Source organism: Rhamphochromis sp. 'chilingali' (genome assembly GCF_963969265.1).
Source record: "Rhamphochromis sp. 'chilingali' genome assembly, chromosome: 20".
NCBI classification, from domain to species: Eukaryota; Metazoa; Chordata; class Actinopteri; order Cichliformes; family Cichlidae; genus Rhamphochromis; species Rhamphochromis sp. 'chilingali'.
In genome coordinates this window covers 18,879,584-18,899,953 of record NC_137947.1, presented here as the reverse complement: position 1 = coordinate 18,899,953, position 20,370 = coordinate 18,879,584, and the positions used below count along the sequence as shown (strand labels likewise).

The 20,370-nt window shown below is 38.6% G+C and overlaps 1 protein-coding gene across 3 annotated transcripts in view; it reads left to right on the top strand.

Moving 5' to 3' along the window:
- Window positions 1–20,370, top strand: part of LOC308388334 (cGMP-dependent protein kinase 1) — a 101,963-nt gene that overhangs the window by 52,531 nt on the left and 29,062 nt on the right. For all 3 annotated transcript variants that reach the window (XM_080868969.1, XM_080868970.1, XM_080868968.1), the window contains exon 4: window positions 15,308–15,413. In XM_080868969.1, coding sequence (XP_080725095.1) covers window positions 15,308–15,413 — 106 coding nt within the window. The remainder of the gene's footprint in view (window positions 1–15,307; window positions 15,414–20,370) is intronic.

Sequence of the window (20,370 nt, the reverse complement as noted above, 5' to 3'; positions counted from 1 at the left end):
TTTCAATAATTCTTACAAATGTTAACAGCATTAGCCATATTTGGCATCTAAGTGAATAGCTTTGTCTTTCTGGGGATATATTACAAGCATAGTCATTAGTTTTTAGAAGTAGTAGCACATAGCTTCTCTCTTATTCCCTTTCCCAAATGTTTATAAGGCAGATGTAAGTGCTACTCTGTTCTCCGTAGTGAGCTAGACAGGTTTCGATGCAGGACAAACTATAACCTCATTCATCTGTGCGGATGTTTAGACACAGCTAGCTGTTATAGTCTTTGCTATCGAGGCTGCCTATTTTTAGTAGTTGCTTGTATCTAGTAACCAGTGAGGTTATGATTCTGTTGTGTGAGATAAAGAAACACAGTTAACTGAGAGGGCTAAGTGTTTGGTTTTTTTTCTCTTAAAATGTTTGTCTTATGTAGCCATGATTTTAAATTTGACATATCATTATGGTTTAAATATAATTTCCAAATATGATAATAGATTAGTTGCAATAAAGCTCAGAAGATGCAAGAAGCAGAGGAAGTGAACGTGGATGAGTTTAAATACCTGGGTCAAAACATCCAAAGCAACAGTGTGCAAGAGAGGTGAAGAAGAGAGTGCGGGCAGGGTGGAGATGAGTGTCGGGGGCGGTTTGTGACAGAAGGGTCACAGCGTGAGTGAAAAGGAAGATGTTGGTGAGACCTGCCTATGATGTGTGGTTTGGGGAGGTTGGCAATAACAAAAAGGCAGGAGGCAGAGCTGAAGTTTCTTTGATTTTCATTGGGATGGACAAAATTACACATGAGTGTGGCATCAGAGGGACCACTCAGGTTGAGGAGTTTGGAGCCAGAATTAAAAAGACACAAGATTGAGATGGTTTGGATGTTGAAGGAGGGATAGTGGATATATTTGTTAAAGGAAGTTGAAGATGGAGCTGCCAGGCAGGAGGAAATGATGAAGACGTTAATGGGGTTTGTGGATTTATTGCAGGAGGACAGGCATCCTCTGCATGTTTATGTGGTGGCACGCATTAGGAAACTAAACATGAAGCTTTAATCACTTCCAGCTTCACACTTTTATCCGTGGCCTCTGCTTCAACAACTTTTCATGATAAAAGTTTGAAATAATCCTTTCTCTTATGCTGGGCCTTGGTGCAACCCCTCCATTTATCCACTGTCTGAAACAAGCTGTTTTAGCTTCTCCCCCTTTAAGGACACATTTCCCTTTGAGGCAACTTTCTGAAATTGAAGGTTTGAACAGCATGTGGGATGGGTTGCATTGCTCATAGCCATAGCTGGTTCATATGTGCATCAAACAGAACTGAGAGTAGAAAAAAAATTTGGAAGAGAGTGTTTAAAGTGTTTAGTATAAAAATTCAGCTTTTGGCTCCCAGGGATTGAGCATATATAAGATGACCTCAGTATTTCGGGCTTTGGTTATGTTTAATATAAGCACACACAATATATACACTACACCTCAGCAAGGTTAGGCGATGTTGAGACGCATAATGTGCAGAGGTCACCGACTTTCTGCAGAGTCAATTGCTACAGACCTCCAAACTTCATGTGGCCTTCAGATTTGCTCAAGAACAGTTCATATAGAGCTTTATGGAATAGGTTTCCATGGCTGAGCCGCTGTATCCAAGCCTTACATCATCAAGTGCAATGCAGAGCGTAAAGCATGCCGCCACTGGACTCTGGAGCAGACGTGATGGCAACCTGATGGAGAAGTCGACACTGTGACAAGTGTAAAGTTTGGTGGAGGTAGGGTTATAGTGTAAGCTTGTTCTTTAGGACTTGGGCAGGGCCCTTAGTTGCAGTGAAAGGAACTCTTAGTGCTTCAGCATACCAAGACATTTTGGACAATTTCATGCTCCTAACTTTGTGGGAACAGTTTGGGGATGGCCCCTTCCTGTTCCAGCATGACTCTGCACCGCTGCACAAAGCAATGTCCATAAAGACATGGATGAACGAATTTGGTGTGGGAAAAATTGACTGGCCTGCACAGTCCTGGCCTCAACCTGAGAAAATAACTTTGGGATGAGTTAGAGTGGAAACTGCAAGCCAGGCCTTTTCATCCAACATCAGTGTTTGACCTCACAAATGCACTTGTAGAAGAACACTGAAAAACCCCATAGACACACTCCTAAACCCTGTGGAAAGCCTTCGCAGAAGAGTTGAAGCTGTTTTAACTACAAAGGGTCAGCCAACATCTTATTAAACCCTATGACTTAAGAACGCAGTGTCAGTCAAGTTCAAAAGACGATTGAATACTTTTGGCAATATAATGTATTTGACGGAACATGAGGATACTGTTGAATTAGTTAAATATGACCTGTTATCTTGTTTTGAAGAGGCTCTTGGGATTTTTTTAAAAATAGATTGTGATGTAAAGTTTGTTAAAATATGTTGCTCCACATTGTTTTCTGAGGCAGAGTGTCGCTTTGAGGTTATGTATCCTATAGTGCACCGAAATATGGGGTAAAATATGGACCTGGTCCACTGCCAAGTTATTTCACACTTTAGTATTTGAAATTGGAAAGTGAGGAGAGACACACATTTGCTGAAGATGCTACACGCTGCGTTGAATACAGAGGTGACCTCAGAGAGCAATAGAAGTATGTTTATATGCATTCAATCTATAACATGAAGAATTGCTACACCTCTTAAGAGGAACAACAAACGGGGAGGGTGTTGAGCCTGAGCACCATCATTAGGCATGGCTGGAAAGAGAAGGATGGATAACAAGGGTCCTTTGAATCAGGACAGCAAGTGAGCACGTTCTTAACAAGGAACACAGAAGTGCCATCTATTGTGCTGCTGTTTTTCCTGTCTTCTGTGCTTCAGAGTACTAATTAAAGGTGCATCCATTGACAAAGGCATATAAATCAAAATAAAAACGTGAAATGTAAAAAGAAATGGTAAATGACCGGTATAATTTATGCAGGCATGTGGAAAGCAATTAGACAGGCAGAAAAACGTAACACAAATAATTGTGACTGGCAATTAATAATGAAATGAAAGGGGGTAAGACTGACATGTTCATAATAACGTCAAGCAAATTATTTTTTCTGTAAAAGTTAAGGCGCTATCATCTCATGGCAATGTATGCAGGCCACACTGTGCTGGGATAAAGCATTTCATTGGATAAATGAAAGAAAAGGAAGAAATGGGGACACTGAGAAGAAGATGGAAAGAATGGCTTTGGCAGATAAAATTCCTGTGGGACTGTGTGGGGAAAAATCTTCTCTGTTTCCATGGCTGCCATGGTAACACTGTTGCCAGAGTGCAGCAAGAAACGTGATGGTGAAATGGTGAGGCTGGCTGGGAAGTCCCCGCCTACCTGTTTGAGATCACAGTTGCTGCGATGGGCGCTGTGTGCAGTTTTACCCTGACGTCTGTATCCAAAACTTGACAGCGTGACTTCTTTCAGTTGAATGAAGCCCTCTGAATTTTGACGGACAGTGTGTTAATGGACGCCCGGAGTTTGTGGTTGTTTTTATGTGTGTTTTGATTATGGGCCCCTGCTGGTGTTGTTTTCCTGACTCTCTGTTGGAGCGCAGGTGTGAGCCCGGAGCTAGATGCTCTTCTTGGGTTCTAGATGGCTTAAAAGGTTAAAACGCCCAGAGAGGAAACCTCAGACAGCAGCATTTAGTCAGAAAGAAAACAGCTCTGCAGGTGTGACTTCAGACAGCTGCTTTTCTTGAACATTTTTATCCTAATAGTCTCCTGTGACATTATAGGCAGGCGGCGTCAGTGTTGCTTCCAGGGAATTTTGGCTGATTGAGGACAGCTTCTACTTGTTTTGCGTTATCCAGGTCACATTTGCATCACTTCTCTTTATTATACAAAGAACTAATTTGATTTACCAAATTAGTTATTTGCTGCTGAAGTTGTATGACAGTGTAAGTTCTAAAAATGGCATTTTGAAAAGTTTCTTCAGATGGATTATCAGCACAGAAAATCACAGCACAGATCAGATTTATAAGCTGCTGCTTTTATTTCTCTGCACAAAACTTAGGGAAACCTAAAAGCTAATTGTTCTCAGAGCAAACCAAAGCATATGACTCATGCCCTTGCTTATGTTATGGTCTAAGTAGTTCTATGAGCATGTTGTCTATGGAAAAAATTTTTTAAAAGAAAATAATAAATGCGGTCTACAAAATAAAAGCCGACCAGTGTGGAGCAAAAATTCTGCTTTTAAAGGTGATTTATGCAGAGAGGGAAAAACATTTTGGAAATGACAAAGTGAATGACCTAAATTTGAATATATGTATCTGCCCAGATTAAACACAACCATCAAAAAGAGAGGATGCATCTGTTGCCCCCGTGTGCTGCCAACCTGTGGAGTTAAGCTATATGGGTTTCCCCTGGGTGATGCATTATCCTCCCACAGTCCAAAGACTAACTGATGATTCTTAATTGGGTGTAGGTGTGTTTCTCTCTGTGTTAACCCTGTGATGGACTGCCAGCTTGTCTGGGATGTTCCCCACCTATCGCCCTCTGGGCTTACACGGGCTGTTTCCGCCCCATGATAGCAGTAAAAAAAAATGGATGGACAGTAAAAACATTATTAGGCATTTTTGAATTATTGAACCAAAGTTGAAGTTCTTTATCTATGCATGAAAATTAGTCTCTGGTTGGAAGATATTCAAAAATTTGTAGAAGAGGTAGAAGATGAGAATTAAATATTAAACTGAAAAGTATGTACCGTTTACATTTTTAAAAACAATTCATAGGTTATAATGACAAATGGAAGAAGGGTGAGCGGAGGTTTGTAGCAAATGTACTTGTCAATCATAGAGCCAAACAAATAATAATAGTAATAATAATAAAGGACATGAAGACTATACATTTCTTCACCCATAAGCTTAATTTGCTCATTAGATTTTATTCCATGTAAACAGGCATAGCCAACATGTCTTCTCCAGCAAGCTTCAATCAATTTATATTTTAAGGAATTTTATATCTTTTCTAATTAGGCAAATGATTATGTATGTTATGTAATGATTAACATTTAGTTGGAAATTTGGCTCATTTGGCCCAAATATATTTCATGTGAAAAGTGCTGCTAATAATCCATCCATACATACATCCATCCATTCTTTACTACTACAGATATCTATCTCTCTATAACAGAGCTTACTGGGGTTTTTTTTTTCAATGGCAGGTAAACAAGTGCATTTAAAGAGGGCGATTAATCAGAAATACAACAAAACAGTGTAAGAACTAAAGCTGCCCTGGCTGCTACTAGCATCGCAATAAACCTAACCAGAGGGATAATACATCTTATGAGTTTACCAGTATGTTTGAAATAGCAGCGCAAATGGAGTGTGCAAAGGACTGAGGGCAAGATAATTACACACACAGAGTTGTAGAGAGTAAAGCTGTCATTTAAATGTTTAGATGTTATAACAGTTAAAACAACGATAATTGTTTTTGTTTTTTTCAGATAGGCTGCCCAAACAGAGAAAGACATTTATAATCTTAAGGCAGCTCATTAGTTTGGCTAATGTTTGTATGATTATACTTTTCCCCCTATAATGAACAACTTCTTCAGAGATTTTACAGGACGTGAGCAGGACTCCTGCAGAGTAAAGACTCTGCTTATCAAAATAATTGCAGTTTCATCCAGAAAAAAAAGGAGGACGAATGGTTTCACAAATACACAAGGCAGACTGCGCACACACTTTCTGCCATTCAGGCAGTCTCTCACACACAAACACATACAAGTACTCATCACAACATTCAGTCAAAGAAGGAGGGGTGGGTTTTGAGAGGGGTGGGGGGATTATCACTTGGTATTTTTTTCGATTGATATTTTTGGGTGCAGGGAGTCGATGTTCCTGCCTCAGTGGGATGCAAAACATCAGGCTCGACTGACAGAAAGCCTTATGAATTCCTTGTTGTTGTCAGAGCTAATGTAATAATTTTTGTGTACATTCTAAAATTGTAACTCATTCAGTGGGAAATTATACTGTGTTGTAAAATGACTAAAATAGTTATTGTTATGTCTTTCTCTCAGGATATTTTGCTGCCTGGAAAAAAAAATGATATTCCATTGTGCAGTTCAGAGAACTAGCTATATAGAGAAAAGTGTCTGATACAACCTGGACAACTGCCTAAAAATAACTTGCTGATGAATAGCAAACACACTTCATTTCCTCCATTTGATTTTCTGCAGCGGGGCCGACTGAAATTTATCAGGTTATTCAAACTGATTTCCTCTGCGGCGAATAATTTATGGTTGATTGTCTGTAATGACGAAGGCAACAAACAATTAAAATTTATATCGCGAACGAACGAAAAAGCAATTTACACAGACAAGGTTGTTTCCTTTTATCGGAGTTCAGAGTGAGGGAATGAAAATAAATATGTATGCAGTGACATCTGCAACTTATGTAACAGCACTTGTGTCATCATGAGAAATCTGTGTAGAAAAGAGCCGATGAAGTTATTTTAAAGAATGTGTATGAGACAGCAGACAGATCTTAAATTTGATGGGGTTTTTCATCTCTTATGTGAGATACTTCATTTTTGCATTTTCTGAAGGCACTGCTTCCTCCTCACTGCAGGCTTAAGGTTACTGCATGTTTGTTCGGCCTCCACCGTGCACACCTGCCACCAGTGATGTTTGTCAGCACAGCTCAAGCATATGACTCATATCATCACTTTCATCCCATAGTAAGCTCCTCTAAAATCCTCTCACTTTGTCTAGTATATGCAGGTAGCCCTTTAAGTAGTTCCAGCATCTCTGTGATGATCTGACTTCCATCCGTCAATCCATTGCCAGTCCATTGCAAGGCTTATACAGAGAGACAGACAACCATTCACATTCACTTTCACCAATTTACGGTGACCAGTTAAACTCACTTGCATGTCTGTGGACTGTGGTTCTGTAGTCAGAGAGAAAGTTTCTTCATTAACTTGTTAAATATTTAGAAAATTCAAAAGTCAACCATAAGGAAAGACACAAATTCAGGTATAGCTACTAGCAGTTATGTTCCAAAGCCTTCAGTGATCCCTGACCTTTTCCTTATTACAAACATTTATGCATTAATGGAAATATTATCTTGACAGCTTTGGAAGTTGTTCTGCCTTTGTTTCTGACGAGGAAGTAGTAACCTTTTCTCTCAACTTTTTATCTAGAGCTATCGCGTGGTTAAGGTTTATATTGGCCAATACTATGCTCTATTACCAAATACCCTCAAAATCAGTGAAACATTATAGCTGCTAGATGGGCAGAACAAAATGCCAAGTGCTCACAGAGCTCTTGGAACAAATATAGACTTCTTTTCCTCTGATTAATCTAAACATGGTTTGGAAATAGTAAGGAATGACAGTGTCATCCGTCATGACTGACTGTCCACATATACAGCACAGCCCATCTAGAAGCTGTAATACGTCTTTCAAAGAGTATGATGAGGTGATGAGATCACAGGCTTCCAGTTTAAGATGTCAAAGTTTTTAGTGTATGTACCAGAAGGTTTACTGCTTCGCTTCAGGCACAAATACCAGGAAGCCTGCAAAAAGAGAGACAACTTTAAAATGATATAACAGAATACTTAAAGTGAAGAAACGCCAGTCATTTTAATTTAAATGATAAACAAACGTGATCAGTTGTGCCTGAGGATTAAAGCTTGGAGGTGAGGTTTGTTATGAAGATGAAGTGGTAAATGTTTTCTCTGTAAAACAGAGAAAGATAAAGTCACGCTTTTAAGAATACTCCTCTTCAATATCATGACTCCCACATGTTTAGGTGCCAGACGTACTTTTTATCTTAATAAAAGACAGAGATAGCAGAAAATAAATGTATCGTTCTTTTAAAAAGAACAAAAAAAAAAAAAAAAGATTTGCTCTCCTCTGGTTTCTATACAGCATGGGGTGAGTGAACATTGTGGGTGGATGGCAGGTGGAATGAGCTCAATATTTCTCAAGCAGCTGCTGCTCCAAGTCTATAGACTCCCACATGACGCGACTATTGGCAGAATTGGCAGCTGGAGGTCGCCAAGCCAGTTAGTTTTCTGTGTTGAGATTCATTGAAAACACAGTGTCAGCCTGCAGTACAGACACACAGTACTCCTGCTTCTCCTGCACTGCTGTGTTCCTTTATGCCACTGTAGTGATAACTAGGATTTTAACCATAATTATGAGTAGAATTCCTCTAATATTTTCTTATTCCCTAGGCTCAGTGACATTGTCTGGCATAAATGACCTGTCCTGTTTTCTCACGCTCTAAAGAGCTCATCTAGATGTAATCAGACTCGGCTGATGTTATTAATGACTTGGGGGGGAAAGAGATTACACTCTTCCACCCTGAAGCCTTAACAGCATTACTCTCGTAAGACTTGTAGGAAGACATAAGCAGTAGACCTTACGTCATGTTGGGATTTTAACTGTGCCTGTGACTACGTGTGAGTCAGTGAAAAGAAAATCATTAATCTGCATGTTTGGGTATGCAAAGACAGGGAGTTAAGGAGAAAATGTCAATGACAGAAGCATTTTTAGAGTCATGGTGAAAACCAATTCGATTGCCCTCAAACCCAAACATTACCACAGCATTCCTGCGTGGAAATTCTTATGGTGGGTGCTCTCGCTAATTAGTTTAGAGACACCGCTTATTCTCTCAGAGCAGTATAACCCCAGGTTGATTATCTACAAGTGCTAAAATGACACATCGCAGGCGAGCACGCCCTAATATCCCACATGGAAGCAAAACCATATTATGATTATTATCTCCCAGGTTTTCCAACACAGTTTCTTTGCAGTGTGACAATAAATTGATTATAGGTATGGTAGCGATGTGAAACTGCAAGAAGGACAAGCAAACAAATCTGTGTCTGTGTATACATGAGCGTTGTGTCAAAATACACATCATCATCATCTGTCCTGATCTTAATATGGCTAGAAAGTGTAGATTATAAATGCAGATTTAACACAAAAAAGAAAGAAATAGAAAGACAGAAAGAGAAAGAAAGAAAGAAAGAAAGCTAATTTTAGCTCTTTTTCTGTCCAGTGCTGTTTACATGGCCCTTTACATTGAGCAGTGCTTTCTGCAGATATATTTCCTGTCACACTTCACTGCTTGAAACTCTGGTCTAATCTTTAAGTACCACTTTCTTATAGTCCTGAGGTGCTTTTGGACAGGAATGTGGATTTTCTGCAGTGCCAATAGCTAATGCTTTATACTTGATACTAAAACAATTCAAGACTACATTCACAGAAATGGAGAGTTCTGATTTTCCCAAACCCTAGACTGTCTGGCTATGGATTGGTCAGATTCATGACCAGATTTCTCATCATATGTTTATGTATAATTTAATGAGGCAAAAAAAAAAAAAAAGATTACCCAAACAAACACACATGGAGCATTTGCATAATGCCCCAGGCTGAAATTCAGTTACATTGAATTATGGCTATGCCAAGTGAATGAGTCTCTCCGCTGCTTATGTGCTTTCTCTTCTATCTTACTGGCGGTATCCATACATGTGTTGTTTCTCAGAGTTTTCAAGCACAGATCCACCTTTTTGGGATTATGCATGCCAGAGGAGGTAGTTAGCCAGTTTTGCAAATCTTCACAATCAAAACTGTTCATCTGTTATCACAAATAATTGAAGGGTGTGGGATTACAATCACTCCATCAAAGAACAGGAAGGAAAGGAGGAGCATGATCGGATGATAACGTCCTCAGCTGTGGGCCAGGAGGGGCGTAAATGGTCATCCTTTATTCTGAGGTCGGATTGCATTCAGCTTAGAAGAGCTTTGAAGGGCAAAGGGAGTGTTAAGGTTCAAAGTTGAGGAAGGAGAGTACACACCACCCATGGTCCAGAAGGTCTTTGGTCAAACAATGATTTTAATGAACACACGTGTGGGAAGACACTCTATACGCAGACAGCCAGTAGTCCTCGACTTAATCAAAGCATGAACAGATATTTTATAGCATCAGGGTTTGTTTACTGACGCCCCTTCATGCGTCACCGGTACATTTTATACATAGATCAGATCAACATCATCATGACTTTTCACCCAGAAAATCATCTTCTATTTTCATGGCTTGGTACTTTCCGTTCTTATCTTAAAATGAATTGTTCCTCTTTCTTGCCGAGACAACAAGGACGGTTCCTCTAAATAAATTTAACTAATGTGTGTGTATGTGTTGACCTCACATGCTCTTTGTGTCACCTCTTCACCTACTGTCTGTGTCTCGTCCTCAAATGCTCCTCAAAATAACCTGCACTTAGACTCTGCTTTCGGTTTCAGTTCTGCAAAAGGCACACTCTGCAAACCTGCAACTTCCTGTCAGCCTGCAACTTAGTCTTTCTGAAAGACACACACTGTTCAACCCCTGAATGCAATATAAACTCCAGATTATATTATTAATGCAATGGTAATAATGACAATTATTTAACAATAGCAGTAAAATAATTTCCCTGCTCCACAGGAGATATGTGTTCAGCAATATTCAACAGTATGTTATACTGAGGTTAGCAGTTTAGTTTAATAATAAAAAATATAGAATCTAAAATCTTTTAATTCAAAAAATTATCAATACATACAAAAGCCAGCTACTGTATAATTTTAGATACAGTGCAACACAAATCAGCTGTATATTACATATATGTGATCTGCACCAGCAAATGTGTCTTTTTTCCCCCCTGTGTAAACCCACACACTGGCAGATTGCAGGTTTGTGCATGTTGAGAGGCCACTTCCACAGTGTTGACAGGACTCAGTTTTTCACAAAAGCAGAAATTTTACCACACTTGATCCCCACATCCGCATATCCTGGAAACTGTGCCTCCACTGTCTGCATGACAGCATGTGTGCTCTGGGTGTCAATTGACACACATGAAATAGTCCACAAACACCGCCTTTGTGGTGTATTGAAGACAATGTTTTCAGTGCTTTTTTTTTGGATGCTTAGACACCATATTTTAAACTTCTCAGAACTATATCCACTGCAAACTAGAAGAGAACAGACGGGGATTTCACAGATGTTGATATAATCCAAGACTATGATCACAATAAGTGGGCCAGATGACATAACAGCAATGCATTGACTGTAGCAACAGGCTTTTATGATGTACAGTCTAAATTTACCTATAGGCAGTCATTTTTGTCAGGTCAGAGAACTGAATTGAATTCAGCTGTCCACCTCTTGAATAAACACTGCTGAAGCCATGGTGAGCTGCGGCTAAACTCCTCTAAACAATTCCCAGATATCATCCTTGCATGTCTCCAGTACAGCCTGGGGAGCTTTGTGCATCCAGAAAGCGGTGAAGCTAATGGTCGACCACCCATGAGCATTAAGACATTCATCTTCACCCTGAGTACAGGATAACTAGCTCCCTCAGTCTCACCGCAATTTAGCCAAGCCTTCAAATAATAAGTTTACCTACTGCAGTCTGCTGCGGGCCTCTTACATATCTTATTTCCCAGTGCCCTATACTCCCACTTACTGCAAAACCACTCTATTGCACAGTGGGCAATGATTTCAGACTTCCCACTCTTGCTGCTGCTTATGGGTCAGATTAGAAGGCTATTCTAATAATTTCTCTTTTGACCTATTTCCATATGCCAGATTTGACCCGTTTGCGGTCTGCTTTGGAGGCATTTGTCCCCACCTCATGAGCACATTACCATCTGGATAAGACACAGTTTCTTCCAAATATGGTTAAAATGTTATATAGTGACACCTTTCTTCTTACAAGAAGAATCGCAGTGCTGTGAAAAAATTCTGTTTATATTTTGCCATCAAGGATTAAATCCACGATGCCAAAAATTTATCAAAGTGTACGTGTTTATGTGAGTGTGTTTGCATCTATGTGAACAGTACTGCATTTGTGTATGTGTATTAATAAATAGACATACCTGTGTGTTTCTTTGAGTATATACATCTTAGGTTTAATCTGTTCTTGCACAGTATGGTTACATAATTATAGACATGTGTTTCTATATATATATTTTTATTTCACGCTGTGTGTTTAGGAGGGTTCTACTTGTAGAAACAGTTTCTAAGTCTCGAAGTAAAACAGTGTCAGGCTCTGTAATGAGGGCACCTCTCCTGTGGTTTGGCCCGATTTTAAATGGCTGCTAAACTCCTGGTTTGCAGATTGGTGGTGAATGTGAGAGTTTATACATTTGTGTATATATGGTAAATAATAAATGGACAGATACTTACATATTGACTTGCCTCTCTAGCAGAGCAGTCAAATCACTTTCCATTACACAACTTGGTCGCCCGTTGGCACACAAATGAAGACAGGCTTTTTCCTTTGAGAGCTTTGTGTAACATTCACACTCTGATCTGATGGATGGATCAGGGACGACCTGGGGTTCAGCATCTTGCCGAAGGACATTTTGAAATGCAGACTGGATGGGCCAGGGATCAAACTAGTGACCTCTCAATTGGTGTCTAATGTTAATGAGAGAAATTAAGGTGTGAGGAGCAGTCAACTCTCTCTCTCTCTCTCTCACACACACACACGCACACACACACACACACACACACACAATCGTGTTTTAATTTCTTAGTAGAGACATCTAATCGACATAATGCTTTCCCAAGCTGCTTCCCCTCAAAAATAAAAATGAATGCCTGATGCTAACCCTTGGGCTAAACCTAACCATAACCTAATTGTAAGTCTGACACTAAAACCCCACTGTGAGTCCCACAAATGCCTTCAAACTCATGGGGAGAGGCATTTTGTCCCCATAACGCTGTTGGTCCCCACAAGTACACACACACACACACACACACACACACACACACACACACACACACACACACACACACACACACACACACACAAAGAGATGCCCTAACTAAAGTAACATTATTGATTATTACCCAAATTATTTTTCATCTTTCCCTAATGGTTAATCCACCAGTGAGCTCTTTAATTGAAATTATATTTTTGATGCAAAAACATCGTCATTGTTGCTATTCATTAAAAAAAGCAGAAAAAACAGTTAATACATTATTATTTTTTGATTAATATGTAAATTGACAGTGATTTTCTTCCATTCTTGAACAGACAAATTAATTTTAGTTAAAGGTTATGCTTTATTAATTTCTAATTTGTTAGAGAAGTCCAGTATGCTAGCTCGAATGTGGGTATAAAAATCTGAATTTGGGTCAGTAAATTCATAAACTTACATGTTTTTATCACTTACAGTTCAACAGCAGTGCAAAGATTGATGTTGTATTGCTGCAAGTGCCTTTGTACTGAAGTCACTTTTTTTCATCATCCTAATAATCTCAGCCATTCTCAGCAGTTCTTGCCTAACTTGTGATGTGTACCCTAGCAATTTTCCTCATATAAAAACACTAAAATCTATAAAATATTCCCCTAAAAAAGCACACTGTTTTGTTGACACAAAACGTTAGTTTCCTGTGTGTGTGTGTCTGTGTGACTGTGTGTGTGAGTGAATGCATATCACATTTATTAAGTGTCACACATACACTGTACGTGTTAAACTACTCCTGCAGTGACACGTTGAATCCTTATTAGCTGCAGACGCGCTGTTCTGCAGCTAAGCCTGCACACTGACTTCTCTGTTAGTGCCAGTAAGTGAAAAGTATTTTGTCTCTAATCAATAAACACAACACCGTTATTAACAAAACTTGATCTTATATCTTTAAATCTCTGCACAGAAGGGTCACACTGCATTTTCAGGCACACACATACACACTGATAAAATACTAAGCCGATTGTTATCTGATGTATTCTTTTCTAATGTTACCACATGTCCCTGTGGCCGGAGGGCTCCCTGGAGATTTACACTATTTCTGGATGGGCCAGATTGTGGATTTCTTTCTCTGTAGTGCTCATAATCAATTGCACGGCTGCACAATTGAAGCACTGAAGTCTTTTCTTGCAGAAGATAATGATACTTGCAATCATGAGAAACCAGTTGTGAAATAATTATCAGGAACTGCTATTTACAAAATGAAGTATTGAATCCTGAGAGTGACTGCACAATGTGGCCAAGCTAGATGAAATCTGTGTTTTTTGGTTTTGTTTTTTTTTAGTTTTTGTTATTAATTTTCTGGCCCAACAATTCATTTCTTCTGTGAAACGGGTCTGAATGGTAAAATATAATGACATTCATTGGGTTAGAGGTCCATTGCTGTGATGAAATCCCTCATGGCCTGGTTTTCAACAGAGACTCCTCTTCATGACAGGGATCTGTTGAAGTAAAACATATTCAGATCAAAAGTGTCTACAAAGGACTTCAGAGAAAGAAGCGTTGAAGCTCAAAGCACTGAAAATGTCAATGACAGGAATGGTGAAAGACCCAGGCCTCAATCAATCAACGGCCAGGAATAAACATGGAAAAAGTGGAGAAAAATTCAATTTGATGCTACTTTTGCTTTTTGAAGGTCTAGATATTCTGCAAAAGTTCTGTCAGGTTGCATGTATTATTCAAAAAAGTGTCAAAAAGCATTGCATTGTACTGCATTTGTGCCATCTCTTACACACATCAGAGTACCCATGGAAAGATAAAACAGCTGAAACCACTGCCATCCAAAGACAAATCATCTTAGCTCACCTTATCCTAGTCTCAGAAGAGCTGGATTCTCTGTGGAACAGAGCTCTGTGGTCAAATGAGGCATATTTCTAAAGTTTTTAAGAAAAAACTGCATGCCAACATGTCACCTTCACTCCATGCATTGAAGCCTCAGGGCTTGCGCATATTGCAATCATTTCGGAAACAATTAATTGAGTCTAAACTGTTTCGGTAGGAAGGGTATTGGGATAGCTGCTTGTAATTTCAAAGTTGTAACTTTTGTTTTACAGTTTGATAATTGCCCTTAACACAAAGAGCAATCAGTAACTCTTGAAGTAAAAAAAAAAAAAAAAAAAAAAAAGGGCATTCACATTCCTGACCTTAAACCAATTAAATTCCTGCAGCATGACCTCAAGCAAGCCATGCATGTGAGGCATTCCAAAAATACCAATTAACTCCAAATTGCTGAGTAAAGAGTAATTGTGCAGAATAGCTGCTATTTGCTGTTTCTAGATTAGAGGTTAGATAAAACATTTGGATGAAGATTATTTCCACTAAGGTAACTAAGCTTAACAACCGATAAATTGCTATAGCTAGTTAAAATTTACCAACACATACCTCAACACACCTACATTTCCTTCCTCATTTCAAGTGAATACAACATTTGTGATAATCATGTTGCACGCACAGAGCATGAAGCTTTTGCAGGCCTTGCATTATGTGTGCTGTTTTATTATTCTAATTGCTGGAGGATGAAAACTGTCTGCCACGACATTGCTAATGTTCATTTTAATCATGTGTGTTCTTCTTTCCAGCTCTAACAAATGTGAAATTGTGGGCCATTGACCGACAATGTTTTCAGACGATCATGATGAGGACGGGTTTAATCAAGCACACAGAGTATATGGAGTTTCTGAAAAGGTAAGGAAGCAAGGCAAATTTTCCAGCAGCGGCAGAAGAGTGGAACAGGTCTTTGATCTGCAAAGCAATGAATGAATTACCAAAATGAATTCAGGAAAATGTGTGTGAGCTGTTTCGCAGATGATCCCTTACTCCTCCATTTTGCCAATAATTATATAACTCAGCAATTATTTCTAGTGCAGCATAGGGAATGTCATTCAACATACTAGAAAAATATCTTGTAACTGTATCACCATCATCGTTTTCAGTACTTATCTGTATCAGAGGGCCCTGACCAATAATCACTTCTCTATTGCCAAACCTATTAACACTTAAAAGACCTGCGCATGCTTTTTCGGGGTCCTGCATGAGGTATAGGATAAAAGGAAGAGGCATCAAAAGACAGCCAATGATCAAAATGCATGAGATGCAATTGCCTTTTAAATATCTCTCACTCTCTCTGCATTCAGCTTCTTTTTTACTGTCATCCACTTTGAGCTTCATCAACCCAGTTATTAAAATTATATCATACCTTCACTCTGCTGCGTGCACCCCACACTATTTTTTGTTTTTTTATCATGACTTTTTTGGCAGAGTCGGTATTTGATCTGTGACCTCTCATCCATTCACTCTGCCACAATTTTGTATAAATCTTCCAAATCACGAAGGCACATGTTCTCTCTAAAAGACTTTTCTCCCGAGGAAACCTTGTGAATCACTGTGATCATGATCAGGTTCTGTCAGTCCTGAGAGAGATGCAGTACGAGCTATTTTAAGTATTGGGCACAGTGCACAGGAAGGAAGCTTTTTACAAGGTATTTCTAACAAGTGCAAAGCAAGTTGTATGTCAGTATGTTCCAAAACAATCAATTCTGCTATTGTAGAATTTACTCAACTATGACTGTGCAACTTCACAGTGTACAGTAATGGAAGTATAGTTACTTTAAATATAATCTTTAGCTAAGGCTCAATGTTTTGGATAAAAACAAACAAATTTTTTTTTTTTTTTAAAAAGGTAGAAAATGTTGTCTTTAACAAATTTAATTAGATGCAAATTTTGCAACATAGACACAATGCTGGTATACATTCAGGTTATTTAAAGCATATTTTCCTCAGTGAATAATTATTTGAAGAAATCTTTTTTTAAATTTTAGTTTAAAATGTAATTTTTGAACAGGAAGTCTCTTTGATAGTTTCAGTTAAACCAAAAACATTTTGCAGCTTAACTGTAACGACTGCTTTTTTTCCCTGCTTAAAATAGGACAGTCAGTATCCCTGCAGTCACAAAGATATTGCAAGTCAGCAAAGCTTTTGAACAGCATGACTTTTTTTCTTTTTTTAAGGACAGTCTCCCGCTGGTCACTCAGAATAAATTCATTTCTTATCTGGAGTGCAGTTTCATGATAAAGCCAGACTTTAAGACAAACACAACCAAGAATCTATTTTAACCACATATGGAGCCCTATTAATATTTCATCTAAGATGTAATCTATTTTAGTGATATCGTTTACTAATAAAGACCGCAAACATTTGCAGTCCCTCTGCTGAGTATATTAGCACACACTGTTCAGTATAACAGCTCTTGCCTGTCAGGAGGACTTATGTAACAGTCCGACTGATAGACTAAGTAAATATTTAATAGGTGTACGTACTGGTTGTTTTGGGATCCCTTGGTGTGTTTGGTTTGTAAAGGGATACCTGGGGGGAGAAATCTGAGATTTATAACAGTGTTTGCAAACTCACAGCACACAGATAATTATGTTCCTGTTTAATTTCCTAGAAACAGATCTAATGAAAGTAATAAACACATATTGGTCACCGTGAGTTTTGTGCCCACCCGTTTAACTGCTGTGAAATTATAGAATTATTCTGACAAACAGAGAAGAAGAAAAACGGGCAAAGAAAGCCCCACGTTGTGCACGGGGGAATTGAGCGCGCTTGTGAAGATTGTTTTATTATTTTTTCTTTACATGTACAGACAGGTGACAAATGAAAGGAAAAACAAAATGATATGTTTAAGTAAGATGATGAGCCAAAAGCTTAAATCTGCATTGATAATGATTCTGAACAACTCTGAATCTCTGGTACTTTACTGAAGGGATGAGCTGCATTTTTTCAGAAGATAATTCCTTTTGATGTTTTAATAATAATGCTATAGAGAGCATTGTCTAACATATTAGTCTCTGTGGATAGTCTGGTAACTATGAAGTGCATAGTACATTAATTATTTTTATTCCCATCAAACCATTTAGTGTTTTTGTATTTCTCAACCTAAGTGAGTTTGTCCTTTAATTCGTTACCTGCCTGTGTTTTAAGTTTCTTATTGAGTCGCTCCAGGAAAAGTAATTTCAAAGCTTAGCTTTTTTGAAAAACTCGCCCAGCTTTAGAAAATGCACATTTCTATGAACTGATGTATTGTGGGCTTTTATTGAGATCTCTGTCCCCTTTCACTTCAGATAAAAGTCCAGCTATCAGGAAAACAGTACCTATTTGTAGGTGTTTACAGGATTCTAATAGAAAATTGTTTAAAATGGTATGCTTTATAACTGCACAGTCCCTAAAGCATGGCAGATCCACGCTTCCCCACAGGCCTTGTGTAATTACTCAGCTGTAACATAATTAAGCTGTTGAATCAGAAATTTACTGCGACAGACGCCTTTTGTTTGTGTCAACAGCTTCTCAGCTCGGGGGATTGAAACTCTCTCTGTTGCATGTACAGTAAGTGTCATGTGTTCATTGCTGAGCTGGTTAACTAGTGCCTTTGTCGGGGAAGCAGTAACACAAGGATCAGCACAGTGGCCGTGACAAGATGGTTTAGATTACTGTAATAAAGCATGGAAAATTAAGGGGGAGGGGAGATGGAGAAACAGAGAGGCAGAGCGAGAGAGTGAGACGATACGGGGAGATAAGCCCTTTGTTCACCAACGCGGGGTTATTTTCTCTCCTCCTTGATAAACATTAGGCTAGTTTTATTTAGCAGGGTTGATAGCAGGCAGCATTCATTCAGGCTGCCAGGAAGTAATGGAACAAACACTACGGGCTCATACTGGCGTATTCAACCGTAGGATGTGATGCCCAGCTGTGTAACTACTCATGCTGCCCATTTATGCTGGAAAATAGTACTAAAATACAGGCCATACAATAGAAAAATACAGATTTTGAGTGTTCCTGCTGCCTATATCTGAATTTGTTTGTTGGTTCTCAGATCAAAGTCATGCTGTGATTGAACAAAGTATGTCTAAAAATAGGATGAAAAAAAATAATGATACCACACAGGAAGCAATAAAAAGCAAAAACTTGACAGTCACATGATAGCATTTAGCCAATAGAATAAAACATTAAAAAATATGCTGACAACTAACAATTTTAGAGCCTTTATTTGAGTGCATGTTTTGTGTTGGACCAATGCAGCTGTTTTATGTTCTGCTTAAAGTGGTGGAAAAACTAGCAGAAATAAAAGCAATTCTTTCCAGGAAAACTAACATCTAGTTGATGGCTTGTATAACAAGATGGATTTTTGTTTTTGGTTTTCTAGGTTAAACCGAATCATGCCATGAGAATGAAGACATTTTGATGCTTAGTTGAAAGAGAGTGTCTCTGAGCTCTTTGATTGCTTATGTGTATCCTATCCAAAGGGCACCTCAAACAAAAACAGTCTGAATCCTGGAAGTACTCCTACTCAAATCCTCTATTTCTGGTGAACTTTTGTTGATATCCACTGTTGAAACAATATGACATATTTGGAGAACAAACATTTGACAAGGAGCCTACAGATAAAATGAAATACTTAACACTAATAGAACATTTAGCTTTGGCAACAAGTCATATTTATAATTTGTAATACTGTGGCCAAGGAAGTACACCCTTGGCCTAAGAAGTATTACAATAGTTTCTTCTTAAACAGAAATAACTCATTTAAGTAGGCGTTTTTTTGTGTGCATGCACCAGAATCAAGACACCCACAATTGATCTTTCACTGAGGCTCTCCATAACTCACCTTTTCTTTGGTGAATATGCTAGCGTGCTTAGGATAAGCATCCTCTTGAAAAGGGCAGTTTCAGCTTCAACTTTTGGACAGATGGCCTAGCACATTATCTTAAAGCACTCTTTCATTTGATGCAAAACTGAATCAGTGAATCAATCCCTGGAGCAGCAAAGCAAATCATAACAATTTCAACACTGTGCTTGAAAGATGATAGACAGCTTTTCTCTGTGAACATTCTAGGGCTGCATGACACGTATCCACTGTACCCAAACACCTGCACTCTTTTTCAATCCCCTTACAGCATATGAATGTGTCACCTTCATGTCTGAATGAGCACCCTGGCCACTTTTCTGTAAAAGTCAGGAGAGCAGTTCAACTTTTTCACACTTTGTGTCCCTTTCAGCATGTCTGAACAGCACATAATCACCTTAAATGATGAATATGAGTTGCACAGCTCACTAAAAACGTCATTGTTCAAATTCTTTGTAGCTTGTGATAAAAGTAAGAGATTTTCAAGGCCCCAAGTGCAAGTTGTCTTTTGTACATTTAGCAAATATTGCCCTTATAGGAGATCCCAGGTGCTCTTCCTGACTGTGTAGGTATGTCTGAATGAGCCCGAATAAACCTTTCAGGAACATTAAGTTAAAGTGACTTTTCTCTCTAATGTTATTTATGTTAATGCAAATTTATGCAGACTCATTGTGATTGTAGGCACATGCAACCAACAAACCTGTCAAATGTTTCATGAAATTTTTGAGTTCTTGCTTTTTTAAAAGACATGTAAAATATGAAAATGACAACTTTATGTTTCAGGGGGTTTTTTTTCAAAGAGGATCAAGATTTTTCAAATTTATTATTTATTTTTGCTCACAGCTTCCAAAAGGATATGCTTTCTTCCCTCAGCTTTATACTAAGCCTCCAGCTACACTGCTTCCTACAACTTTTTTTTTTATCTAGAAAAAAACAGAGGGCTAATTAGTAATATTCACTATG